General features: G+C 50.1%; 1 protein-coding gene across 1 annotated transcript in view; it reads right to left on the reverse strand.

The window, feature by feature from the left end:
- ESPNL (espin like) overlaps positions 1 to 7,327 on the reverse strand; it is a 50,398-nt gene extending 43,071 nt beyond the window's left edge. The window contains 2 exon segments of the mRNA XM_029913324.1: positions 5,850 to 6,161; positions 7,307 to 7,327. Of these exon segments, the coding sequence (XP_029769184.1) occupies positions 5,850 to 6,161; positions 7,307 to 7,327 (333 nt within the window).
- Positions 7,328 to 7,925: the final 598 nt, after the last annotated feature.

Below are 7,925 nucleotides of genomic sequence, written 5' to 3' on the forward strand. Positions count from 1 at the left end.
CTCTTACAAAGTGGGTCCCAGAGAAAGAGCACTCTGCTAGGATCTGCTCTTTGTTGGTGAATGGTGACACTGACCTGCATTAGCAGCTCGTTATGAGACATTGCAGCCCCCAACTAAACATGGTCACAACAGTGATACTATTAGTTCTGAACAAATTCAGTTATAAAAATACAGTATAAAAAGTTACTTTGCTTTGACACTTTCTACACTTCATTTTCTTCAATACTGAAAGTCCCTGCAAGATTGTTGGCAAAACTTTTTGTCAATAAGCTGTTTGGGGGGAGGGGAGGGATTTGGGAGTCTGCTCAAAACAATTACACAATTCAGTATTATCTCCAGAGCCCTTGGCTCGGAACAAAATGCAAGCGCACTGAGCTGCTCATCCTTCCCATCATGCTGCCTCTAAACAGCCTTGATATTCTGGATTCAGCTCTAATTCCCCTCACCCTATTTACACTCTTCCCATGGTTTTCTCTCTAATGAAGCGAGGATTTTCCTTTGTTATGTTCTATGTGAGTCTTACTGTTTTGCATGAATACTTTGTGCGCCGCAGTTTCCCTGTGTGCTGCACCAATGCCTTGGTGGTGGGAATAAGGATGTGTGACATTGGCTATGACCTCTGGGGCAGGTGAGGCTGCTCCAGCTGCCTGCACATATGCTATAACTGGTGCCCTTTGTAACCTGAGACCCAGGAGGGAGATGCAGCCAGGTGATGACCAGGTGACTCTTTGCCCGGCGAGACAAAGACAAGGAGGAGGAGCAACGGGGGGTCTGAGGTTGGGCCAGCTGGAAGCTGGTAGTCTGCTTGGGGGCATTGGAAGAGGAGGATTCCAGGGCTTCTGGCCCAGGACTCCCCAAGATGGACTTGGCTGAAAGTCACTAATTTCTGTGCTAACAAGTTATGTCCTACGCTGTGTTCCTGTCAACTAATAAACCTTCTGTTCTACCAGCTGGCTGAGAGTCACATCTGACTGCAGAGTTGTGGTGCAGGGTCCTCTGGCTTCCCCAGGAGCCCTGCCTGGGTGGACTCACTGCAGAAAGCACACAGTGTGGAAGGGGATGCTCCGAGGCCAGACCCAGGAAGATCGAAGCTGTGTAAGCTTCTTGCCCTGGCGACAATATGCTCAGCGAGAGGAGGCATGCTCCCCCAGACTGGCTTCATATGGAGTAATTCCAGAGCATCGCCCGGTGACTCCATGGCAACGGGTGGCAGTGGTGGGATAAACTGCACCCCATGGATAGAATGTCCTGCAGTAGAACGAAGGGGAATTAGTGAGAGACGGGTGTGCTGAAGGCTCCAAGAGGCACAGTTCCAGGAGGTGGAGGAGCCTACGGCTTAACCCCAAGAGAGAGTGGACCCCCGAGAAGGACTGTTGCACTGAAGACTTTCCTCCCAGGGACCGTGGGGAGCTGAGAGAGCACAGGCCTGTGAGTCCGTGACCACTTGGGAACAGTGTGGAGATATCCTATAACTATCTCCTTAAAAAGGACATTATAGAGCTGGGCGGGGGGCGGGGCTGCACATTGGAAAGCTCACCAAGGCACAGCTAATTGCTCAGTTGGAGGAGAATGATCGCTCTAAGGAGCTGGTTCCTGACCCAGCTGGGGGCATGAGAGAGGCTGGGAGCAGCCAGGCAGCCCCAGGGCCCTCATTGGGTCCTGACCCAGCTGGGGGCACGAAAGAGGCTGGGAGCAGCCAGGCAGCCCCAGGGCCCGCATCGGGTTCTGACCCAGCTGGGGCCATGAGAGAGGCTGGGAGCAGCCGGGCATCCCTGAGACTTCCAACCAGCAGGGGGTCTCCTCTGGGTTTCCCATCAGTGGATCTGAGACGGATGGGATTGGAGCTAAGATTGAAGGAATCAGAGGACCATGAGAGAAAGGGAAGGCATGAAGCAGAACAGCAGGAAAGACAGTGGCAGCATGAACTGGCGGTGGCTGAGCTGAGAGGCAGAAGGACCCATCCAGGGGATCCAGGCTCTGCTCCTGTAATGGCTGAGGATTTGAATTTGAATCCGGGAAACCAATCAGCTGAGACTGAAGTGGTCAGTGAAAATGCAAATGACCTGGCTGGCAGGGCGGAGGAGCTGCTATGCTCAGGATACCTGCTTGTCTGTAACCAGAGCCCTGCAGCTGAGTGGGACAGAGACATACTTCCCACCCCCCTGCACGGGGGGAGGCGGCTCACACTAATTCTGATGCTGTGAGCAAAACAGCGGGCTTGCTGCCTGGCCTCACTGGGACAGCAGGGACAAAGCTGAGCCCAGGGGGATCAGAGACTCCAGCGGAGTGTGGGGAACCACAGCCAGGGCGGGACAGCTGCCAACCAGGGCTGCCTTGTCCAGAGGTGCAAAAGGCCCAGGACAAGGGTAAAGCAGCCTTGAGACACCTGCCTGTCATAGAAGAGCCTTTTCAGAAGGTGGCCCTGGACTTGATGAAGGATGGATGGTAGGGGAAGGCCTCCCCCAATGGAGAATCAGTGGTGGAGTATGTACTGACTTTCTGAGAAAAGCTCACTGAGCTCATGGGTCTGGCCAGGGAGAACCTAGCCAGGGCCCAAGGGAGGCAGAAGGTCTGGTATGACCGCTCAGCCTATGGCACCAGGGACCAGGTGAGGGTTCTCATCCTGGTGAGGAAGAATAAGCTGTAAGCTGCCTGGCAGAGGCCCTTCAAGGTCATCAAGCAGCTGAATGAGGAGAACAATGTGGTGGAACTGCCCAACCGGGCTCACAGCCACCGAGGGTACCAGGTCAACATGATGGAGCCGTACTGTGACAGGGAGAGGCTGGTACTGGCTGTGTGTGGCCAGTGGGAGAAGGGGGAAGAGCCCCTGGTGGGTCTCTTCCCTCAGACAGGAGCCAGCCCCTTGCTGAAATTAATTCCCCTCTCTGATAACCCCTGCCCAGCAGGCAGAGATTCATACCAACAGCTGTTTTCCAACCAGCCTGGGCTCAATAATTGAGCTGTCCACTGGGTGGAGATCGGAGCCAGCTCTCTAATCCAGGTGTTCCCCATTCAGAGTAACTGGGAACACAGCCCAGGCCCTGGAGAGAGAGATCAGAGACATGCTGGCTTTAGGGGTGATCCAGCCATCCACCAGCTCCAGGACCTCTTCTGTGGTGCTGGTCCCCTGGAAAGATGGGTTGATCCGATTCTGTGTGGCCTATCGGAAGCTCAATGCCATCACCATGTCGGAGGCCTGCCCCATGCCTAGGCCTGATGAGATCCTTGACAAGTTGGGGGGGACTCAGTAACCCCGACCAGGGATCTCACCAAAGGCTTCTGGCAGGTGCCTTTGGATCCAGATGCCAGGTTGAAACCTGCTTTTGTTACCCCTTTGGGGCTGTACAAATCCCTGGTCCTACCTTTCGGCCTCAAGGAGGTGCTGGTCACCTGACAGCACCAGGGGGATCATTTACTGAGGGGGATGGAGAGTTTTACTCTAGTGGACATTGATGATATTTGTGTCGCTAGCCAGACCTAGGAGGACCATGTGTCATAGATGAAGAGGGGTCTGGGTCACCTCCAGGATGCAGGGCTGACTGTAAAAGCTGGCAAGTGCAAGGTGGGGATGGCAGAGGTGTCGTACTTAGGCCACAAGGTGGGGAGCGGCTGCCTAAAGGCAGATTCGGCCAAGGTGGAGGCAATCAGAGATTGGCCTGCTCCCCAGACTAAGAAACAGGCCCACGCCTTTATTGGGATGGAGGGGCTTACCGGAGGTTTGTGCCCTACGTTAGCTCTGTGTCGGCTCCCATCACTGAGCTATGCAAGCAGGGTAAGCCAGACAAGCTGGTCTGGATGAGGCAGTGCCAGAGGGCTCTCTGCACACTGAAGGAGGATCTGGTCACGGGCCTGGTGCTGGGAAACCCAGACTTTGACAAGCCCTTTATGGTGTTCACTGATGCCTCAGACACAGGGCTGGGTGTGGCGCCAATGCACACTGATGCAAAGGGGGAGAAACACCCCATCATGTACCTGAGCAGGAAGTTGCTGCCCCGGGAGCAGAGCTATGTGATCATAGAGAAGGAATGCCTGGCCCTGGGGTGGGCTCTTAAAAGGCTGCTGCCGGATCTATTTGGACGCCACTTCACTGTGTGCACTGACCACTTGCCCTGCCATGGTTGCACCAGATGCAAGGGGCCAATGTCAAGCTTCTGAGGTGGACTCCGTCCCTCCAGGAGTATGAGATGGAGGTGGTCCATGTTAAAGGGAGTGCAAATGTTATAGCTAATGCTCTGTCCCGGAGAGGGGGATCCCGAACTTCCCCAGGCCATTGGCTAAAGTGACTCCGTTCAGTTCAGTCTCAAAGGGAGGAGAGATGTAACAAGGGGAAATCCCCACTTCGTCATGTTGTATGTGAGTCTTACTCTTGAGCCTATGTGAGTTTTACTGTTTTGCATGAATACATATGTTATGACCAGTGCTCTTTGTAACCTGAGACATAGGAGGGGGATGCAACTAGGTGATGACCAGGTGACTCTTTGCCCAGGAAGCGAGATAAAAACAAGGAGGAGGAACAACGGGGTGTCTGAGGTCAGGTTGCTGGAAGCTGGCAGTCTGCCTGGGGGCACTGGAAGAGGGGGAGTCTAGGTCTTCTAGCCCAGGACTCCCCAAGATGGACTTGGCTGAAAGTCACTGATTTCTGTGCTAATAAGTTCTGTCCTACGCTGTGTTCCTGTCTGACTGCAGAATTGGGGCGCAGGGCCCTCTGGCTTCCCCAAGCTTCTGTGTAAGCTTCTTGTCCTGGCAACAGTATGCCCAGAGAGAGGAGGCATGCTCCCTCAGAGTCCTGACTGGCTTCATATGGAGTAGTTCCAGAGCGTCGCCCGCTGACTCTGTGACAGTCTCTCACCCTGGCTTAGTGGCCCTCTGCATGATTGACCAAGTGTAACACTCTCTATAAACCACCCCTAAATATCTGTTACAGAAGAGCTCTATATCAGTCAATGGTTAAGAGATAAGGGGCCTGCAGAAAACACTCAAGAATTTGTAACATAGTTCCTGGGTTTTGCAGGACCAGTGAAACTTCTTGTGCCCTGCAAATGGCTTCCTCTGTGTCACTCACACTTTACATCACGATGTCAGTACATACTGAATAAACAAACAGCATTCTTCCCAAGAAGCACCTGCACCAGAACTGGCGATGGGCCTGAACTAGAGCTCAGATTCAGATCCAAGCTTTACCCTATGCTGGGCAGGTTTAGATTTGGGGTTACAATTCAGGCAAATGACAGGGACAAGCCCAAATCAGGGTGCTGGTTCTGGATTCTACCATCCCTAAGATTCCTGGGTGGGAATGGTCAGATCTGATGTCTTCTGATCTGGGCCAGTGTCTAGTCAGAAGAGTAAAGAGAACAAAAGCAGGATGTACCATTTTGCTCTGCCATGTTGTCCTGGTGTGTTCTCGGTGCAAACGTAGTCAAGTATGTTTATTTAAATAGAACATTAGTTGCCTGAGAAATAAAGGTACCCTGAGCTTCTGGATTCATTAAGTTTCAGAAAAGTTAGAAGCAGTAAGAGATGGCAGCAAATTAGGTTCAACTCTCATACTCAAAAGTGTCTTAAAGAGAATTTTAACTGTAATATAACAATAACTCCTCCCCGGTGCTGGTAGCAAGATGCTGCAAAGAGACAAGAGACCACCATGCTGGTGCTGGGGGTGAAACGCCAATGCCAGCTCAAACTGAAGGACTGTACAGACGTGCTACTGACCCACTCTGTTTAGAACACTGCTCACTCTGCCCTACAGCTCCTTGGGTAAAGCACTGGAGCCACACGAGCCATTACCCTAAAACAAACCCCTATCTTGCTTCTGTGCTCCTGAAACCTGATTCTCCCCACCAATCACCTACCTGTAAGTTGTACCTGCCATCCCTGATCAGCCACTGCAGCTCTGCTAGGTTCCCTGTGGATGCTGCACTGCGTGCTGGAGTCACAGTGTTGTTGGTTCTCTGTTTCCCCGGAATCTTGGCTTGCAGTACCAGGAACTTCAGGCACTCTAAGCTCCTCGCTGTTGAGGCATGGTGGACCAGGCCCACTCCCAAGGAGTCTGTGATGTCCCAGCCCAGAGTGCCATCTGTGTGCAGCTGCTCTAATGTTGTCAAATTCCCTTCCTTGGTGGCTAAATTTCCATGGGAAGCTCCATCCTCTCTCTCTCTGAGTCTCTTGATTTATGTGCAGAGCAGAAGTAGCCTGTCTCTGGTTACCCAAGAAGGTACAGCTGGGGGCATATGTAAAGCAGATGGGGCTAAGCTGGGGTAGGAAATGCAGTTATCCATCGAGCAACCTGCATTATGGCAAACATACTCAGCTGGGAACAAATAAGATCCAAAACTGTATGGGGAATTGCTACATAGACAAAGCTTTTCCTAGCTTTGCTCCCCAATTTTGCATTCAGTCCCAAACTATGTTAAAGCTCAACTAAACAGTTATTGTAAATAAACATATAACAAACCAAACCAAATTGTTAACAGAACATATGGGTAGACTCATGAGTTACAAACTCTCCCAACAGTATTCTGATCCACTGAAAAACTATTTTCCTATTGAACTGCTCTGAATGTGCCATAACCCAGTTGACACCTCATGGCTTTGGTTTTCAAATCAGCCATCTGGCAAGCAACTGCCATGGAGATTTCATACCAGGAAGGCAGTATGTTTACTTCAAGCTACTCATAAAGCTACAGGGCCAGATCCTAAGCTGGTGTAAATTGATATAACTCTGTTAGCTTCAGTAGAGATGTGTTCATTTACACTAGTTGGGGATCGTGCCCAAAGATAAAAACCTAAAGCATAATTATGCAGCAACTTTAAAATATCTACACTTATGTGGCTATTTGCATGGCCACATCTAATAAAGAGAGCCTGGAGCACTGGTCCTGGTGCAAGATCTGAGGCCTGAACCAGAGACTGTGAACCAAAGTCAGACCATGTATTAAAGCAGATGCTTTCAAGTTCACTGTCCAGTACATGAACTTGGCAAAGTTGTTGCTAGTGTACTAGGCCGTAGATATTTATGTAAATATATTCTAGCTAGTACAGATACACCCCAATCTAATACAAGATAAGATGGTTTGACAAAATAATGAATAGGGATGTTTTGTCTAAGAAATCAGGAACAAGGGGTGGTAACAAACAGATGTCATGAGATGCATAAGGTAGTATGGAAATTGTATATGTTAGTTGTTTGTTTTAGTCTATAAACATAGGGATACTTCGCCTTAATTCTTTGTTTGGTCGAAGGAGCAGCAGATAGTCCAGCTGCTGACTGAGCCATTCCTTGCCACGGGGCACTCATGTCTTAGCATACCTGTAACAAGGGAGCCAGCATGCTAGGACCGTGTCTTGACACCAACAAACCTGGCTGAGTGCCTGTCACTGAACTGTGCCTGTAGTCTTTCTTTATAAGGCCTGGTCTACACTACGGGATTAATTCGGATTTAGCAGCGTTAATTCGAATTAACCCTTCACCCATCCACACAACAGAGCCATTTAGTTCGAATTAAAGGGCGCTTTAAATCGATTTCTGTACTCCACCTCGACGAGCGGAGTAGCGTCAAAATCGATTTTGTTAATTCGAATTAGGGTTAGTGTGGCCGCACACAACCGAATTAATGTGATTAAAATAAATGGGGTAGTGTGGCCGCACACCACCGAATTAATGTGGTTAAAAACCGAATTAATGTGCTTAGTGTGGCCGCGCACAATCGAATTTATACAACCTGTTTCCCAAATTCGAATTATCTAAATTCGGATTAATCCCGTAGTGTAGACATACCCTAAGTAACTGTGACATTGCACTCCATTTGTTTTATGGGAATATGCTTATGAGTGTGAATATGATGTAACTGGAATATGCTTTATGCAAAAGGTCTCTTGTAAGGAATCATAAAAAAGGTTATAAACCACTGAATCTATTCCTCCTATTT

This window comes from Terrapene carolina, unplaced genomic scaffold (assembly GCF_002925995.2).
Source record: "Terrapene carolina triunguis isolate 2854851 unplaced genomic scaffold, T_m_triunguis-2.0 Scaffold583, whole genome shotgun sequence".
In the NCBI taxonomy this organism is placed as follows: domain Eukaryota; kingdom Metazoa; phylum Chordata; order Testudines; family Emydidae; genus Terrapene; species Terrapene triunguis.